This window comes from Anser anser (assembly GCF_964211835.1).
Source record: "Anser anser genome assembly, chromosome: 3".
Taxonomy (NCBI): Eukaryota; Metazoa; Chordata; class Aves; order Anseriformes; family Anatidae; genus Anser; species Anser anser.
Window position 1 is genome coordinate 93,629,572 of NC_139722.1, and position 19,408 is coordinate 93,648,979.

Sequence of the window (19,408 nt, forward strand, 5' to 3'; positions counted from 1 at the left end):
GTCTAATATTCTCATCTTCCATTATCTTCAGTACGATGTACAGGAACTTGGCATTCCTTGGGGGAAAGATGGAGATATACAAGTATCTAACGAAGAGTTCAGTCATCTCAGCACATTGTAAAGGTCCAACATTAGGTCTAAACCTACACTTAGGCATCCAGAGAATGCTAGAGTGTCTGTCTACCTAGAATTCATGGTGTGTACTAGACAGGAAAAGGCTGAACTTTGCAGCTAAGAGGAGGAAAAAAAACAACAACCAAACAAGAAATTCTAACATTCATGATGGACATTTGACAATCTTTTACTATTGTTAACTTAATATTAAAATGAAGATATAAAAAGCTACTATATGTCATTTGTGCTTCAGCAAAACAGGATGGCATGTTAATCCTTCAGCTCAAAGTTGCAAAGAAAACAAAGTAAAAGTTGCTTCATACCATATAAAATCTCTGCAATGTGAACAATATGTTGGTTGTCTAAGATAGGTGGCCATAAACTTGTGTCCATTAACCTGATGTACTCTGCGTCGCACAGCACCCTGCCGCTTCCTAGGGCGCATTCGTTCCCGAAATACACGTTCTTCATTGTCTTTGGGTGCTGAAACAGAATAAAAAAACAATAAGCACTAGTTGTATCAGATAGAAATATAGAAAAAACTCAAATGCAAAAAAAAAAAAAGTGATATTCTCCAAAAAAAAAAAAAATCCTCTCTAGCCAGCAGTGCAAGGTAACTTTCCTAAGCTGTGTTTTTTTTTTTTTTTTAAAGGGCCAGGGTTTTTGTTGTCAAGTATAGGAGCTTCTACTGGTTCCAAACTTTTATCTGTAAATCCACGCTAAACAGGGAATGAGTGTGCTGTACTTGATCACTATTAAGCACCCCAACAAGCTCTTCAACAGTAATTACACAGTTAGATTCACCGAACAGCTCAGACTCCCACCTCATTTGACCTTCATGGACAATAAGTCAAAAATCCACCCAAATGCTGCAACTTCTCTCCCCCTCAGAAAATGCAGACACAAGTGAAGGGAAGCTGAATATAAACACACATTATCAAGCAGAACAAAAAATCCATCCAGAACAGTACTTTGTAGAATCTGTGGTTAAGATCTGAGCTTCAGGCTCTAATAATCCACTTTGATACTCGTACACTTTCCACAAAATGTTCAAGGGAAGGAAGTAGTTCCTCTTAACCAATTGCTGTTGAATTGTAAATGAGGTTTAATGGTAGAGGAAGTGAAAACTGAAGTTAATATATCTCAGAAGGAAAACTTTGGCGAATTCCTTCCGAATACTTTGGGTCTTTTTTCCTACGGCATTATTTTGAAAAGTGTTTCTAACACCTCCATAGTATTATTATGCATTAAGCAAATGCTCAGGATAAATTAGAAATGATGAGTAGTGCATAGTCATTAATAAATGAAAGGTTTTACAAGCTTTCCTTGAGCTACTCATATCTCTTGAGAATAGAATATCGGATTTGGAGAGGCCCAAATCCAGCCATCCACTGAATCTATGCACTTCAGTGCATATAACTTTTTGAAATGTATTAATACTTGTTATTCTCTGAATTTCAGCTACCCTGAACATTACGATGGCATAAAAATGACAACTTTAGTTTGTTGTAAGCTTTCCTTTACGCAAGTGAGTTCACCTCCAGCAATAATACAGTATTTAACAATAATGCAAAGGAAATAAATCACCCAAGAACAACTCAAGTCTATAATAACCTCATTCTTTTATACATATTTAAATAATCCCTATTTTTAAGGGATTAATCCTTCAAAATAACCCATATTTTTGTGAAATGTAAAGTTATTTATTTAGGAAACCTTAGAAAATGATCTTAAATTAAGCTGATGGACAGCTACCCTGTGAAAACACAGAGCAGAGAACCAGAGTCAAGATCAATTTCTTTCACTGCATAGCAATGGCAAAAACCCATGACACTGGCAAATTCATTTACACCCTAAAAAGACCATGATCCTGACACATTAGCATTGTACAAACATTCCCTACTCAGAGTGAGATTTCAGCCTACCAAGACCCATCTGTGGGATGGCCAGAACAGCTTTGATTTCATATTCCAAGTAAGTTCTCAGTAAATAAAGGTTGGCTTACATACAAAGTTACCCTTTTTATTTATGTCAGAGAGTAATCAAAAGTAATGGCTCTAACTTCCCTTCAAGAAAGAGACGTGAAGTAACAAATAATTAGAAATTATGCTTATTTTTATGAGTTAAATAAAATTGCAACTTCTAATAAATACCACAGCCCCTTGGGACTGTCTTTCACAGAGAAAGCATAGCAAGTAGCTGGAGATCCTACCAAAGACTCCTATTTCCAGCTTCTCAATGAATTATTGGCTTTACAAAGTTGCTGGAAATATTTTTAAAATTTTTATTTTAAAATTATTATTATAAGAAATAATTCTATATGTAATAAAGAACAGTTCTTTCAGTTATCACACAGATTTTAGAATTTGCTGAAGTATGTAGCCTGGATGTGATAAAGTTAAAATACTTCTGCGTATTCCTCTCTGGGAAAGGTTTCACAAAAAAGTTATCTGCTTATATGAAAAGAACAAGGTGTTCTGAATGTAGGCAATTCACAGTTGATACGATAATCAGACTACAACGCCACTTTCCTCCTTTTTGTCTTTTTTTTTTGTCTTAAGTGTAACACTTCACCGATAAAGCACATGTAATTTTACAGAGCAGTTGAAAACCCTTTTGACTAGATAAGCAGAATACCACAATACTAGGTATTTTTTAACAACAAATTCTGAAAAATAGTTTTACTACTTTCAGTTCTATACTTAATATTTAAGTGAAACTCCATTTTTCACTTAAAATGTTTATAGTTAAAATAATGGAACAGTGTCCTTGTCAGAAATGAACTGACATGGAAACATGGTTCACCAGCCATCTGGGGGGCTTTGCAGTGGTATCGTATTCTGTGTTACTGCCCGCAGCCAGACATCAGTCCTTCACCAAACAGGCTTCGGCACAAGAGCAATGAATCCATCCACGAGCATTACACTCAGTTCAGTAGCTCTGTGCTGGGTTTACATAAAGTTCAGCTAGCTCAGTCACTGTTACTCAAGGAGATCACATAAGCAATGCTTTCCTACCGTCCTCAAGCTATGTCTTGCACGGTTGACAGGGATGTTCTGGAGCAGAGCCCCAAAACAAGGCAGCTACTTTCCAGGTGGCTTAGGACGGGACGAAGTGCCCGCTGCCTCACACCCAGGGCTGTGCGCTACTCCTCCCCACCAGCACTAACAACACTCCTATGTTTAAATTAAAATCCATTTATCCCATGCTGAACAGTCACACTGGAGATATTCATTTAGTTGCCTTAAGCCATCCACTCAGACGGTGAGCTCCAAAGTTTTATTATTTTTTCATGAGCAGGAAAGTAAAGATTAGTAGATGTCAGAAAACAGTGAGTAGTTTGGAAGAAAAAGACAGAAACATTTTGGTGATAGAGCCAATTAGTGTTTTCAAGACTTATTTTGGAAAATACTGTCATCACAAACAGAACTGACCTTTTAAAACTATTTTTAAAGGAAAAAGACTTACACTGGTATATAAAAATACTATTAAGATGTAGCATGGTGCCCAACTGTGACATTTATATTCTTAGCAGAGGAGATCAAATTAAAATTAAGTGAATTTGTCAAAGTCAGTCTATAAGCAAGTTCCAAGATAAACAAAAACTTCTTCTCACAGCATTTCTACTAAATAGTCACAGAGGGTTATCATTTCCTCAGAAAAGCTGTTTCTTTATGTAAAATACATTCTGTTCCCTGTTTTGATTTGGAGCCCTTCAACTCTTTGTATTACTCAGTTTATCCTATTTAAATTTCATTTTCAAAAGAAGGAGTAAGAAAGGCTCATGATCATTCAAATTGTTCATGGAGAATACTGTCAATACAGCATATTGAATTTAGGCTTTATATGATGGTACTTGAGAATTGCCAGATTTAGAACTAATTTTGCCTTAAAACTCTACCCAGTAATGCCATTGCTTCTTTTCACTGCAGCCAAGACTAACTCTCAGTTATTTGGAAAACAATAGCACATAATTGCTTTTATATACTCACGTATATACAAATATATTGCCTACAAGGCTCACAGTTCTAAAAAGACTTGCAGGCTTAAGTCCAAGCACTTGGCGAAGCATTATAAAAGTCAACAGAAGTATTTGGAATGCAAAATTCCACAGAATTCATAAATACTTGCAAAATGGATGTTTAAATGTACTGTCTGGAACTTCATTTGACACCCTTAATCACATCATATCTGTTAAGTACATTTTATAAGTCTTAGCTTAAATGACAAGAAAGTAGCACAGTGTACTCCATAACCCTCAAAGGGGGCAAGACGGAGGCTAAAGACCCTGAACACTGAATTACGAAGGTTGTGACATGTTAGGTCTCTTTTCATACTAACATTGTTTGAGCACAAAGGAAAAAGATCTAGTGTGGAACACCAAGTGCAACAGATACAATTACCCTGTGTAGCAAAGTAGGCCATTTCAGTTCTTTGTCATGTAAGTTTCAAGTACTTACAGAATTCTGAAAACAAACAAAACCATGGAAAAATATTGCAGAAAATGAGAGACAGATGACATGCACAGAGAAATTTCCCAGCTTTTGCTGTTGCTCCAAAGGCTGACTTCTAACAGGGAGTGCTTTGGGCACCTCCCTTCATCTGGAGTGGGGTTACACTGAACAGCAACAGTGTTTGGGGAAGAAAAACAAAGCCAAACTATAGGCCATGGATAATGGTAATTCTAATAGGAACTGGAGTAGCTAACATAACCCCATTCAACAGAGCACTGCCATTTCCAAAGTACTTTTCACCCTGGGCTTCTCTTGGACATCCTCTCATACTGCACTGCCACCTATACCTACAACCAGCAGGCCACAAAAAACAGCCCATTTAACCCTTAACAACTGCCAACCCTTAATAGTTACAACAGAGCATAACCAAACAAAGACTGATAAGGAACAATGATCCTACTGATGTTTTATTGCTGACGATTAAAATTAAGAGCTTTTGTATCATGATATTTAAATCCTTTTCTCTTCAATCAGCATGTATGCAGTGATAAAGTGGTTTTGGTCTAACACTATATAATGTCTAAGCAGAGCTTTATAAACATCCTGCTCAAGTAAGACTATATTGCTATTGACATTTTTACAGATGAGGAAGGACATTAAGGCGTGAGAGGTCATTTGCTTGAAGTCACATTGGAAAGCGAGGAGGGGCAGGAACAATACCCAGGACCCCTCAGTTTCAGGACTGAGTGTAACCAGCTCTTTTCACATCAAACTTAAGTCTCAAAGGATCATTACCAAACTCTACTTTGGCCTATACAGAGGAAACATATATACTGTCATCAAGATTTCTTCAGGCAAATTGGTAGAGGATTTTGCCTTTATGGCTTTAAACTTTAAAGAAAAGAAGGAAAAAAAAAAAGCTAACCCCATATATTTACATTTCCCTCTCTTTCCTTCTAAAAGCCTTGCTTAGTAGTAATACATGCAATAAGCAGACCTCATAACTTTGAGATGAAAAATAGTAAGGTAAATGCTACAATATAATTTCATTAAAATAGAATTTTTCCTCATATGCAATATGAAATAACAGGTTATATTAAACTAGGCTAAAATTTGCTCAGTTTTTAAAAACATTGCTATTACTTTCCTTTAAGCTGAACTCTTGAAGAATGTAATTTCTCTTGTGATCAATTTTTTCTTCTAATGCTGTCAAACACCGATTCTCCCGCTCCCTCCACCCCCTGGATCTCAGAGGAACAATAGCTGGAGCTGACATGGCTGTTTTTATCTACTATATGACATCTTACAAGGATTTTTTGTACATCATCTATGCACTAGTCACAGCGACTATGACAGCTCAAACTTTTGGAATAATGTTCAGTAATGAAATGAATCTGTGACAGGTAAAATGACAAACAAGATACATTCCTAAGCGCCCTCAGACTGATAATGTGCTTACAGCTAACATCAGGTAACTGCTTCCTTGCTTCCTCCTGCCTGATCGCTAAATAACTTTTAAAAAAATTTTATTATTACTATTATTATTCTCCTGTGCTTTTTTCCCCAGAGTATGAAAAATACAAAGGACCCCATGCTCATTAGCTTGAACATTACACCTCTGAATACTATTTTAACTCTGTACGATAAGTAAGAGCTGTTTTTTAAAGATTCCTCCACCTGGGCAGAAGCTAGCAACCAAAAACTGCTGGCAGATAAAAAGAAATCTTAGAAACAACTGTGTCCAGAAGTGGTACCTAAAACAGAGCTAACCATAAGTACCAAGAGCTTTTATCTATACTATATGCCATAGCTGTAATTTTCAAAGGGAAACTAATACCACAATGTTGTTAGCTAAATAAAAGGACAATGGGATCCACATGTCACTTTGTTTTGTTCATAACACAACCATACGTGCAGTAGATATACTACACAATTAGGTATCTTAACAAGTTTGTAAATCACCATCTCTCTGGCTAACTAACTTTATCCTGTATCAATATGAACTGAACACTCATCATATAAAGCTTTCCTTTCAGCTTGGAAGCAAAATGAAACAAAATTTGTAATAAAAATCTCCTAAACATTTAGAAGTTATAACATTTTTTTTTTCTATAAAATTCTATTTTATTTGAAGATTGCCATCAACCAGGAACATGACTAAACCCTCACTTGTGGTTTTCATTAACTGTGGAGTGATTCAGGCTGGAAGGCGCCTCTGGAAGTCTCTAGTCCCTGTCCCAAGCAGGTCTGGACACAGCAGCTTGCTCTGGGTCTTGTCCAGTCAAACTCCAAATATTGCCATAGTTCACAATCCTGCTCCAACAATTACTCCGTTTAGCCTCTGTTGGTTTACTTAATTTTAGCTACAAAGACTATCAATGACAAAGCCAGCACCACACCCCCAAAATCTGAGTTTAAACCACTTGATCTAATAATGATCAGACTGCAATATTTCCTCCTTCCTTTACTGCCATAGGATTTGTCGTACAAATGTACAAGATACAGTTTTTCAGTTTCCAGGTGGTATCTTCTTATTCCATCATGGAAAGGTTCTTTAGAAAAATAAAAATAAAAAAGCAGAAGCTAGAGCGAGACCAATAAAAGCAGCAGGCGATATTACATAATAATTAAAGTGCTTAACACAATAGAACAAGTTAACGCAGGAGACCAAAGAAAACTTACTACTGCTTAAAGCTAGGATGGATACCCCAAATCTTTGACATCGCTTAACTTGAGGATGACCACTACGACCTAGATACCTGCTTTCTTTCCATGTCAGCATGAGTGCATTATTCTGAAGTCTAAATAAAATGTACAAAGAGGTCATTAAAGTAAATAAAATGTATTTATACACATGACAATTTCACTAACGCTGCCTTGGCCATGACTGTCCCCATCCCATTTGTTTTCTTATCTAGGGCTAAGAAGATAGCTTGTGTTATTTGTGTGCATAAAAGCTGGCAAGATTTTTTTATATATAATTTACAATGGAGTGGGTAGGCAGGCAGATAGATTAATCAACTTCTTAAATTTAGTATGTATGATTTATTGTGAAAGGAAATATTTTTCACAAGAGAGGAGTTCAGGATTTTTTGTTTTATTTTTGGTTATCACATCTTTCTAACAGATCATGATTCATTCACTAGTCTTCAGGGAAGATCAGTGCACACGAGTACTTTTAAGCCTGGTGCCTGCACTATTTAAAACCCATTTGCTGCAGTAACATTAGACTTCTGATGAAGCCGTGGCATTTCTGCACGTGTAGTTGTAAAATGAACTCTGGAGAACCCTGCAGCTTAAGCTGGACTAAAGTTCTGAAGAAACCAAGCTTCAAACCAGCACAGAATATGGAGACTTCTCAAGACCAGACTGTACTTATGTTCCTATACGGAGTCTTCAGCACAGGGATGTGGACATATTATGCCCTGAAGAACAATTTTAGAAAAGAAAGAGGATAAATATTTTTAATGTACCTGTTATGTGGCATGTTTTTATGGGAACATACAGCATGTACAGTCAAATGTGATGTAAGAATAGATATACACAATTCTCCTGTGACCTCCTCTCTGTGAAATTTATAATCACATCTTATCTATGGAATCTGAAGGATCACAGAAAGCAAATTTAACAACATAAAAGTTCTCTCTTGCAAACTTTACTAATGTAAATTCTATTCTGCAAGTGTGGTACCCCTTTCATTATCACCCATTCTATACTCTGTCACTGGCATAACATTTGGGCCTCTTGTGCAGAGCTGTCATCAAAAGGCAACAACACAGAAGTATTTTTTTGTCTTTCCTATTGCAGCAAATCTTTTTCTCTTAGTGCTTGTGGTTTCTCAAGACTACTTCAGCTCAGTGACTTTCCACTAACTCATATTCTGCTTCCAATTGTTGCTAAATTACTAAGAATTGGAAGTAATGTTTTGAAATTTTCAGTAAAGAACTTCTAAGAAAGGGGAATTCCTGGGAAACTTAGTCTCTCCAAAAACTGAAACAGTACGCTAACACTTAATAGAAGTTGAAAAAGCAAGTCAATTATTCAAGTAGGACAACTACAGGAGGTATAAAAATCCCGGGCATTTGAAAATAAGAGGATTCAAAATCAAGACAAACCAACCTTTGAACAAAGTTATTCAAACATCACATCCTCCATCTGTCTTCCAGGCTCCAAGCTCTACAAACCTTTCAGTTATAAGTGTATACCCCACATATATCCTATGAGTTACAAAACATCCCATGAGACTATTAGCTACGGTACAATATATAATTAGAAATTTCATGGCTCTGCATTATGAGAGTAAGCAGCAACCGTCGCATATTTTATCACATCCATAAGTTGTACAATGTGTTATTTTTTAAATTATACTACCTGTTTTAAGTGAAACAAAAATTTTATCCTCAGTCACTCATGTAAACTCAGTTATACATGGCTTTTCCACCTAGTAATAAAGAAGATGCCCAACTGCCTTCAAAGAACGTTATAACTTACACGGAGAGACCACCTGGCAAAAATTAGAAAGGGAATAATTATCTTTAAAAAATAATAAATTTTAAATTAACAGAAGCTTAGTTTGATAAACATGGTCACATTTACATAGGACAATATAAGCTGTTATTAGTTGCAGGGTTGTGCTGTCATTTGCTTTAATTGGTTTCCTTTGCAGAGTGAACTGAATATGGAGTTTGCTTCCAAAATAGGAACTCCACAAAGAAAAATTATTATCACCCTACCAAAAAAGCTCACACCCACAACCGTTAATGAGCTTATTTTTTTGTTTCAGGTGACTGCAGTTTCTTTTTTGTTTAGCAGAACTCATTTAAAATTTGTTTAAAGACTTGCTCCTGAACAGCTCTATGACCTAGTTTAAAGAAAATGTAAAAGGATTGTATTTTTGGCTCTTTAAATCAAGGTTCTTTGGCATTTACAAACTTTGCTGAATCGTTTTGGCTGTGGTGCCTTTCCTTATCTGCCCAAGCAATACTCAGCAGTATGGAATTTGCTTCCAGTGCACACTAAAAGTGCTAGCATTTTGCAAAAACCATTATTTCTTTAGTGAAACATCTTTCATTCTATTTTACAGTATAATTTCAAAGCCTTTTCAATGCAGCCTTACAAAGTCCATCAGCACACTATATATATATATATATATATATATACACACATTTAAATGCATCCAAGAAAACCTCCTGGGAGGTGTGTGGGTCTGTCACCAGATGACCCAAAAAACACCACAAGACAGAGCCTCTTGATTAACACATGAATATAGGACCTGGTACTTCCAAACACAAAGGAATGAGCACTGAGAATCAAACACTAAACCTGCGTGTCTGTAGAGATTGACTTACTGAAGATTTCAAAATCTGCAAAATCAATTAAAAGAATGAGGTTTTACTATTGAAGATATTCTAACTAAATTAACAGTATAAGGCAGATGACTGAGATTCAGAGTTAACGCTCAGTAGAGTTAATAAAAAAGAGCTAAGCAATTTAATTACACCTTTCAAATCTGCCTGCACACATACACACCATACTTCAACATTCCAACTTAGTTTCATCCCTTCCACTAAAAATATCTTTTATTACAGAGGAGTAAAAGCAAAAAGCTTATTCAGAACAAAAATTATAATTTCAGACAATGCATGGTGTGAAATGACATGTACCTTGCCATATTAATGAGTATTTCAGTAGCAGCACAACTTACGTAATAATCATGGGGTTTATGGCAGCTGGTTATTTTGACAAGAAATCTGAAGGAACTGTATGAAAATAGCACAGAAAGAAGGAAAGAAAAGCAATAGGTCTGACATGCCAGATACCCTTTTACAAAGCCTTTGAAGTCTGTCCTTTGTTACTTTTCTTGGTATTGATAGCTAAGGTCCAATTTTGAATTCTGTGAAAAGATTTAAAAAAAAAAAAAAAAAGGAATTGGAAGTAAAAAGACTTAAGGAATCCATCTGCAAACATGTTTCTGCAAGCCCCTCTCCCACTGAAATGGAAATTGTTACAAAGGGAGCAGACCTTTATTTATTTTTTAAGCAAAGCCTAACTTCCCAATATATTATAGTGAATGGGCAAGAATACAGAAAAAAAGGTTTAGTCACGTTGCTCAATTGCTCAATGGTGGTTTTGGAAAATCTAATTTAATATTTTATTTCAAAATGTAGAGACTAATCCTGTTCTAAAGCACCGAAGAGATTTATTACTTCTTTTCAACAGGAAAAAAAGGCTAAGCCAAGAATATGCAATTTACAGTAAATCCGAGCAGTTGAAGAGACATAATTTTACTGATTTAATTTTTTTTCTTCTAAACATGTCTCTTGAGGTTTAAACTTTATAAACACAACAACATAAGTTAACAAAGTCTGACCATGTAAAATAAAACAATTGTGATAATCTATAGCTGTTTTTTTACAAAAACCACAGCAGTATATGTGTCTTAAAATGGTCGCAGATTCTGAACAAGATAACCACTTGGTGGCAGAAGAATCAATGTCTTGCTCAGAAACTGTACTGCTCTCAGGAAAACATGCAATACGATGGGTTTGTACTGCACAGTATATGGTTTGTGGTTAATAATGCTGATGAAAAATGCACTGGTTCATTGCAACTCAAACCATAGGGCTGATAAAGGCATATATTTTCTTATAGCATTCTAGCTACTTCAAACTGAAACGTGACTTTATAGATTGAAAGTTTTTGCAGTTGGTAACTTGAGTTTGCAATAAAATCGGATTAGTTTACATGTAGTTGTTAACAAAGTTGAAGAAAATATCTTTATAATCCCACATTCAGTTTAAAAACCTGAAAGGGTTCCATTTGAACAGACAGAGTAAGTAGCAGTGCTTACTGAAAATTTTCTATCCCCATCTATAAGTTCCAGGGAGGCCTTTCATGACTCTCAAAACAGGTCACTAGTTCAATGTATTAATGGAGGCTTCCGAGAGCTGCCTAGTTTCCTTTTCTCTCCTCTGTTTTGCACCAGAGCAAGACCCTCGGAGGACTGAATGTCACTGGCCTGGTGGAAGCCAGGGGAAGCTGGGGGCTTCTGACAGCCGCCAGCCAGCAGAGCAGCGGCTGAACCTGGCCGTGACACAGCCCCAATCTGCCAGAGCAGACCCTGCATGGCTGCTCAAGTGTGGGGTGGCATGATGCCCACCACCCAACTGACACCCACACCTGCACCGTGAAAGGAACCGGCTCCTCGCCAACGCTCGCACGCAAGCTCCGGGACAATTAAGCTGCTAACCCAGAAGGTTGATTTCTGAGCGAGCCTGAAAGCTTTGCCGGCTCACTGAGCTCAAGTGAAGCCAGGCAGGAAGCGTACTGAAGCAAAGCTCTAGAGAATACCTGCTGTAAAATGTACCGTGTTATTATTTTTATTATTTTTATGAATTAAAACAAATTACTCTGTTTAGCAGCCAAAAGCAAGAAGACACAAAGAGATCTCACAAACTTTTTACAGCCCGTTGAATATAGTTGCCACTATTTATAACTTCAAATAATTACACACGCTGCTTTTACCTCTCAACAGTTGATTTCTCTTCTCAGCATTTACTAGCAAAACTGTAAATGCCCTCAGCCGGATTGCAGCAAAATAAAAGAACGAATGACAGCAGACGTAGATCCCATAATGACTGCTGTTGATGATTTCTTGTCATGTTCATAGATACCAGACAAATCTGGAGCAAGGTGATAAGCTTCAGTGAAAAAAGGATAGCATACGAGTGCACGTTTGCAGCGAACATGGGGGCATTTACACCGGCATTTTGTCTCCCCCCCCCAGTTAGGCGTGCCTCTCTGAAGCAGGCCTCAGGCCCATCCCCATGTAGCAGGCCTTGTTCCACGCTACAGGGTGCTCTCACAGAGCACAAACCGGACCCCTTTTCAGTAAAACCAAGCCAGGAGATGAACTCTGGCAACTTTTAATGGGCTCCCACTGCTGCTGGGGATCTCGGGCTCGGCACCGGATGAGAACTGGCCCGGAGTAAAGCCTCAGAGCAGGCACAGTGTGGACGCTCGGCCTCACAGGCCCCGTCCTCCTGCGCTGGGCTGCGTGCTAAGGCGGGCACGGCACGGGTCGGAAAGCCTTTGGGGAATCGCAACAACCAGCAGCACTGCTGCCATCTCAAATTGCTTTCAGGCTTTCTTTCCTGTATATTTCAATGTGTCTACCATGGCACAGCTCATAATAATGTAGGACATTAAAGTACGAGTGTATTAAAAACAGAAGAAAAAAACCAAACATGCAACATACCATCAAATGCTTTTACAAAAAAATAATGTATTTCAACTCTTGGAAAATCCACCCTAGGTTACTGATTTAAGTAAAAATAAGCATATAAATAAGTAAAAATAATAAAAATAAGCATTTTCAGTGAAAAAAATAAGCATAAAACAAGAAAATCGCTGAAAATTATTTTGGCAATATAATTTTCCTTTTTCCTTCCTCAAATCACAATTATGATACAATACTGAGGAAAAAAAGACACTGGGAATCAGTAGTAAATACTTTCTGAGAGGAATTTGCATCTCCAGTGTCTGAGTGACAAAACATTCCTATTAGCAAATAGCACTTGAGCTAGGTCCCAGTATGCGCCATTAAACAATGTTAACCTTTTTCTCCTTGGGATTTTCCTTCAAAAGAAATAAAATATGATAAAAGAAATATGCAGTAGCTAAAACATAAATTAAACATAAATAAAATAAAGTAAAAGGAAATCAAAGACTTTTATATTAAACAGGTTTTCAGCTCTGCTCAGCACAGCCATGGTGGAACATGCTAATTAGTGAGTTCCCACTGCATGTGATTGTTTTGTTTGATTGGTCCCACTTATAAGGACAAAAGTTTCAATTTGCATAAATTTATTTAAAAAGAAATATCTTGGATTTACAAGATCAATTTCAGTTAGAAACCCTTAAGGTTTTTCCCTTACTAGGTTATACAAAGAATGATAACACTGCCGCTTCCTTTCAGCTCTTTGCTCTGAGGAGGTTTGTTAACTCATGCACTGCTCTTTGCTACGCTGCATCCAGGAGCGTGGGGGCATCGCGCCACGTCGATGCACATGCATTCATAGAATAATTCAGGCTGGGAAGGACCTTACAAGGTCATCTGGCTGTGAGCCCATTCAGAGCAGGACCAACCTGAAACATCAGTCAGAGCTCACAGTACTCATCTGTGTGAGCGCTCTCTGCTTCTCACTTACAGCCTTATGACATGCATTTGAATAATTCACGAGGTTGCAGGTTTCTCTAGCCACAGTACTAGAATAACAATAGTACATCATTTGTAAGTCATGAATTATTTTACTAATGCTTATATATCCCTTGGAAACATCAAAACTAATAGCAAAGCATAAAGTATATAAGTAGAAGAAAAAATAAAACATACATTTTAAAAAGGTACTTGAAAAAGCTTCTAGATATTCAGGTGTATTCTCTTACTGAACAAGTTGAGAAGAGAGACGAGAGTCTTCTCTTTTCCTCTCTTCTCTCTTCTGTCTAAGATCCAAATCCCGTGAAATCACATGGCTCAAAAGCTGGCTGCTGAACAGCAGCAATCCAAGTAACGCTAATACTGGTAACAGAGAGTTATTTCCTATTCAAATTACAAGAAAAAATAAATCACCGAGGTTCCTGTTACAAAGTCACTTTTCACTGTCCTAAGTCCCCGCTGCCAATAGAAGAAGTGACCCTGTCCCTCCCCTCACCAGCCTTCCTGAGCGTCACCTCCAGCTCTGTGACAGTTAGCTCAGGGCATCAACACACCAAAAATTGGCGCAAGTTGGTCGAGGGAGAGTTCCCTTCTGCTGGATTACAGTGCATGTTTAAACACAGGCTCATTTTAGCTTCCCAGAACAATTCAATATTAGACTGTATGCTAAATTTTTTTGATGTCTTCAAACAGGAAATATGAGGCTGTATACTCAAGCCTCTCCAAAAGACGCTGCCAATATGCCCTTACAAAAAGGAAGGGCTTCCTAGGCCCAACATCAAGGAGAGTAATATCAGTGGATTATTTGGAGATACAATTACAGGTACATACTTCTGAACAATGAAACGCCCTTACATTTGGGTAGTCTCTTTCATAATGGCCTATCACCAGCTGATTTAACATCTGTCGCTCTGATGCCCCACTGTTCTTTTTTTCCTCCAGCAGAGCCCTGGAAAAGCAAGACTGCTACCGAAGAATAAAAGGTGGTGATGTCTGAGCTAATGATTGGGGTGGCTCTTGCTAAAAAGCTTTGCTTTTCCTTTCCTGCAGAGAGCAGGAATGCTGCTTTTTCAGATGAGCTCCATGTATTTTTGCTTTCATTCACCCTTCCGACAGCAGGAAAATCCTGGCTTGTCACCCTTGGGCTGGCAAAATATTTTTGCCCATGCTTCTGAGAAGATTTGAGCTAAACCTTATGAAGAACAATCTGTCAGCACTCAGTTCTGAAGCGGGGAAAACCTGATGTTGCCCTCTAGGCATCCAGGGACAGCTGAAGCACTGCAAAGTAAATCCTGAACAAAAGCAGGACCCTGGCTGTACGTGACCATAAGGTTTATATCTGGTGAGATCTGGTTGGACTTGCATCAGAGTACAGATTTTAAACTTACCTATACCTATACAAATAAGAGGGGATGAGTCTTCAACAAGAACAGAATAGTCAGCCTTATGGAGCAGCCCCTTCCTGGCATCAGTACCCCGGCTGTTAAGCTGCTGTTTCATAGCAGTATGGGAGAACTGCCCCAATCTGCTTGTGATGATGCTCCTAAAAGCGTTAGTTCAGCATTCCCGAAAGCTGCAGCTGTGGTCTTCCTGCTGCAGATAATTTCTCAAACTCAGTGACAAAATTAAGAGAATCTGTCCTGCAAACTTCAGATCAATTCATTTTAACAAAGGACTGACTGTCATAGAAAATAACTTCGCTCCAGCTTATTTCCTCACTGCATTCTGAATCTTAGGGATAGATCCAAACCTTGGCACAAATTTGGAAAAAAATATGCAGAACAGCAGTTCCCAGAAATCCTTTTTTATTTCAGCGGAGTCAAACGACTCAAGACAAAAGGAGAGCTGGAGTTGCCTCGCAGTGTGAACAATAAACGCCTGCTTAAAGAGAGCTCAAAAAATTCTGCAGGTTGGAGAAGGATTTATACCCATAGAGTAGACCGCACTGTTAACTGCCATTCAGGAGCTCAAGCTTCCTCACCCAAGTGTCAGAAACAACTTCTGTATCCTGTACTAGGGAATTAGCACAGCTTGGTCGTTTGGGCCAGCTCCTTCTGTTTTCCATCTTCTATCCCCTTTTAAATTTCCCACTGCCCCTGTTGCATCACATTCCACACGTCTATCCCAAGACACCGGCCAAAAAGAGATGAGAGAGTGCCAGCACTGAAAGCTTAGATAAAACCGCTGTGCTCCACCAGCTTGTTCTGCACGACGGGCTTCTGCCTCGGCTAGCATTTGTGTCTGAATTCCCCCCTTCTGAGCCACTGCTCTTTCTGTCCCTTCCTTCACTCCCAGCTTTGCTTCTCTTTTTTCACACCACTTCTGGTACAAAGAACAGCGTCCCAAATGTGGCCCAGATTCTGAGGACCTGAATACTATTTAAATCCATCGGCTATGGGGCTCCTATTGCTGGGGCACCTCCAAAAGTAGGAAGGCAGCTGGTAGGGAACACAAGGTAAAGTCACTTGGATAAGTTAGGCTGCTCGACTTTACTGTTCTCCCCCTTCCCTTGTTCAAAAAAATGTTTTATTTCCAATATATTCCAGGCAACATTTACAATACAAAACCAAACTGCTCTGTTTACTGTACTCTGAGTGCTATTAGACTGTAAATTGTTAGAGGAAACTAATAATGGAAAAGTTTATTACAATATCCTGCAGAAACCTCAGCAAACATCTCATCTAACATTATCATTGTTTACTTGCCACATTTGCTATCACAGACTGCTACTGAAAGACAGTAATTTTCTTTGTTTTAAAATGAAGAAACATTTCATTTAGCAATTTTCAACCTTTTTGCCATATTACATAGCCTATGCCAGGGTATCAACACTGAGTACAATGTAAGACTCCAGAGGGAGCAGAAGGGCTGGAACCAGGCTACTCCGTTGCCCTTGCTCGCAAGCACAGTTGCAGAATCATCAGGAACCAAAAATTGTCACCTCTGAGATGCAGTTGCTTTGCGAAGGGATGCTGTACTTCCAGAGCAGGTCTTGTGCCTATGCTCCCTTAACATTCTCAAGTTCAGTTTTGGGATCAAAGCAGACAGGACAGGTGCTGTCACAAAAAACTTTTGAAACAGGGTAGCGAGATGACATTAACTTAATCACTAAGCAATGAGGCAAAAAATCACCCACCAAAAAATATATGAATTTCTTTATAGGAGCACTATCCAAATGTCTTCTTATATTTTTTCCTTGGCCTATGTTCACTTGTCAGTGTTTGAATGTGGGAGTTCCACTTCCATTCCAGGTCTCATTTGGTTCCATTTTCTGCTTGATACTTTTGTGATTTCAGTTAAACTCAACTTCACAACTGTTCTAATGCAGCTTCAGTTTAAATCACCCTGATCAGGCAAAAGCATATCTCCCAGCAGAGTTCTCAGAATAAGTTAGTGAAAACATTGCCATGGGGCCTTCAGTAGAAGCATGCTTTTTTTTTTTAATCTTTTTTTTGTCTTTCCTTAAGGAAGTGACTATTATTTTGATAGGTGTTTGTTTTTTTCAAGGATGAGGGCATCTCCCGAGTAATCAAAATGCTAGCCATTACAGCACCTGTCTCTTAAGGCCCAAGGGAACCTGTAAGAGGCAAAGCCACAAAGATGCTAACCAGGATGGGTGACCCCAACTATTCTTGTGCCTGAGTGCTCTGCCAGGGATTATTATATTTTTAATGTCCAGATTGAAAACAGAAATACTGGAAAACCCACAAATCTTCCAGCATGAATTTGCCTAGCTTACAGCAATAGTGACAGCACTTGCGGCTGTTCCTTGTCTTGTCTTTGAGTTGGACGAGGCACTCTTATTTGTAAATGCTCATACAATACCTTGAAACAGCTTTCAACTCACTGTCAATACACTACATACAGCTTATGACCTCGCTTTGTATCATGACAAAGAACAGAGGTCAACCCCATTCAGCAAACGCACATACAGAACAGCCTACATTATATGTTTTAATTATTCATCCGCAGACCGCTGATCTAATGCAATGGTTCTGCAAAGTAACACATAGCCTAAACGTCTGCACAGACTCCCCCCCCCTTTTTTTTTTAAACCAGTGAAAGACATGAATTGGAATTCATTTCAAAAAAGAAGTATCTTCTCAGTGACATATTATTGGATCTTTTACATCTTGTCTTTCTGCAAGCCTGATTGACGCGCACAGAGCTCTGTGCTACCATTACCAGACCATCTCGGTTCATTGAAAGCTCATTCAGAAATCTTACAGAGACATTAGGAGGGTTGGGACTATTACGGTGAGATGAATTATTTCTTCCAAGAAACAAATATCCATTACAAGTATTGCTCCTTCTCTCTTCCCCATAGCTCGTGCCCACAGAAAACCAACCTCTCCTCTTCCACTGTTTCTCAATCTGGTCTGTGGCCCACTTCAGTTAAGAGCCATATTATACTCACACTCAGACGTCTGACTATCAAAACTCTTTATATTCTGTACTAGTATTCCTTAAATACCAGTGTTTCAAGAGAGCTTATTGGCGCAGTTTTTCATGAAGACTCCCAGAAGAGCTACCAAACCAGCTTTGCCTGCTCCCCCCGGCAAGGAAACCAGGCTGACTCCTGGCGCATTCAGACTCAGCCATGGGACCACACCTGCAGCCACCCCGGAGCACCTTGCAGGGCTCTCTGCACTGCTGTGGACAGGAATTACTGGTAATTACTGGTAATCGCAATTTGCACTTGTGTAGCATTTACACGCAATGGAAGAAGTAAATATTGTGCTCTTTTTTGCTAGTGGAAAACCCAAGGCTACCCTCAGTGGGAGCTCCCCTGCATCACACAGCAAGACAGACAGTTAACCAGGCGCTGGGCTTTAAAGCAGACTTCAGACCACCAGCAGGAACCAGGGCTTGCCACTTAACAACACTTAGCTTCTTTGTTTCTCCATATAGAAGAATATTTGCTAGTATTCAGGAGCTTATATATAAGCACATGCTTATTAGGCTTGCCTACAGTGACTGCTCTTCATCTATTTTAAACCTTCCCTGTCACTGGGTATTTAACGTGTGGCATGCTAAGCTCTCAATAGCACGCGCAGATTAGGCTAACGCTAAGAAAGGCTTGGAGATCACATTCTCCCAAAAGCTCACGTCGGACAGGACCAGTGGGAAAGAAAAGCCTCGCAGAGCTTGCTGCTGGTGGCAGAGGTGGCAGCTGCTGGCACTCAGAGCCTGCGTGGGACACCTCTTGTGTGCGCAGCCGTGGGAGTGGGCAACGATCCACTCACTGCTCTGTGAAAACGTCCAAATACCGACATCCATGATCAAAGCAAGATTACTTTAAAACATGTTAATGTAAAAGTTTAATTACCCATCAGATCTCCTGCCAGATCCTGCATGTAATTATAGTACCAAGTAAATCCTTGTTGCTGCAGATGCAGTCACTAAAACTTTGGACAAGTGCTTCTAAAGAATGTGGCTGTGAAAACGTCTGCTCTGAGGTGCATGTTTATGTGATGCTTGTACTATTTTCAAGTTTTGTACAGAAATTAAGCAGTGTCATGAAAAAGAAAAAAAAAACTTAAATTGTATTACTCATACAAAAGACAAGTTCTTCATGTGTGGGCTGCTCTCTTTGAACAACCTCACGCATAAACCATGGCAC

The 19,408-nt window shown here is 38.7% G+C and overlaps 1 protein-coding gene across 5 annotated transcripts in view; it reads right to left on the reverse strand.

Moving 5' to 3' along the window:
* Nucleotides 1–19,408, reverse strand: part of PRKCE (protein kinase C epsilon) — a 292,845-nt gene that overhangs the window by 118,304 nt on the left and 155,133 nt on the right. For all 5 annotated transcript variants that reach the window (XM_083832115.1, XM_083832113.1, XM_083832117.1 and 2 more), the window contains exon 3: nucleotides 438–597. In XM_083832115.1, the coding sequence (XP_083688241.1) occupies nucleotides 438–597 (160 nt within the window). The remainder of the gene's footprint in view (nucleotides 1–437; nucleotides 598–19,408) is intronic.